Source organism: Aspergillus nomiae, assembly GCF_001204775.2.
Source record: "Aspergillus nomiae NRRL 13137 chromosome Unknown contig00928, whole genome shotgun sequence".
Taxonomy (NCBI): domain Eukaryota; kingdom Fungi; phylum Ascomycota; class Eurotiomycetes; order Eurotiales; family Aspergillaceae; genus Aspergillus; species Aspergillus nomiae.
In genome coordinates, this window is record NW_015378981.1 from 128 (window position 1) to 1,325 (window position 1,198).

The 1,198-nt window shown below is 52.3% G+C and overlaps 1 protein-coding gene across 1 annotated transcript; it reads right to left on the reverse strand.

The window, feature by feature from the left end:
* Window positions 1-311: 311 nt before the first annotated feature.
* Window positions 312-1,126, reverse strand: ANOM_011842 (spherulation-specific family 4 protein; the record flags this gene model as incomplete). The annotated part of the gene is made up of 2 exons (XM_015557098.2): window positions 312-724; window positions 780-1,126. Coding segments are annotated over 2 exons (732 nt in total), but the record flags the coding sequence as incomplete, so codon positions are not given.
* Between the last annotated feature and the right edge of the window lie 72 nt (window positions 1,127-1,198).

Genomic DNA, 1,198 nt, shown 5'->3' on the forward strand with positions numbered 1-1,198 from the left:
AATACATTCTATGTTCTTGATGGTCCCGAGGTGATCCGGTCTATCCTGTCCGCACCGAGCTTGAAGACAATACAATAGTACACACTAGGCAGAAAACAATAGGAAAACCCCATTTGCCTGGAACCTACTCCGTTGTTCCGGGGAAACCTTTTGCAAGGGGACAGACATGAAACACTTGGCGGTGTTGCTATATTGAGAAACAAGATAGGGTAAAAGAAGGGTGGTGAAAAGAAAATTCTGACCCGGCGGAACCGCTCCAGCCACAGCCGGCTGCTCCACACACAAAACCACACAGCCAAAGATGAACCGCCTCAAGGCTGCGACTGGGAAGCCTCCACCATAGCAGTCCAGCTATTCGGGCCAAAGCGCTCGTAGAACTCACCGAAAAACTCGGTCACAAAAAGGTACGCCGCGCGGTGACGTAGTTCGTGCACCAATGGGCGCAGGTCGTCCACTGGTACCGAGTGTATCATAAATCCACATCGCGCGCGATCGTAATGGAGTAGACGAAGGCGATGCTGGACTTCATTCGACCGATAGCGAGAATAAGGTTCCTCACAAGTCAGGATCAGATCGGGCCCTATATTAGCCAGGGGCGCATCGGGTGGTGTTCCTGGGTTCTGGATGACCTGCAAATCCTCAAGATGATCAATATCGGGTTCGCCAACTTCGCCTTTCTCGGACATGTGCGATACGGCGCTGATTGGGTGTGGCCGGGTGTTTTCTTTGCTTTTACTGATCGGCAGGGGTGGGGCAAGGGGATCTCACCAATCGATGACCTAAAAGCCCCGGCGTGCGTTTGATACGGTCCTGGAGGACGGCCAGGTACTCGACCGCTTCAGGCGAGGAGAGGTTCGGGGTCTCGTCGAGAAAGATCCCTCCCACGCCTAGACCAGTTCTCACGTAATCCTCAGCCCAGGTGGCATACGTCTGAACCTCTTCCAAGGCTTCGGAGAGGGGCTTCTTGCAGTAGTTTATGGCGATGTAACCTACGGTGACCACGTTCGCATAACCATTCAGTCGGGCGATTTCACGCACGTAGTTGGCATCAGGCAATGGGGGGGCTCCCGGTCCACTGTTGGGATTGACAATCACCAGAAAATGCACGTCGGGATTAGCGGTGATGCTACCGGCACCGAGTTAGATTAGTTTTGTTTTTCTTTTTTTTTTCTTTTTTTTTTTTTCTTTTTTTCGCTCG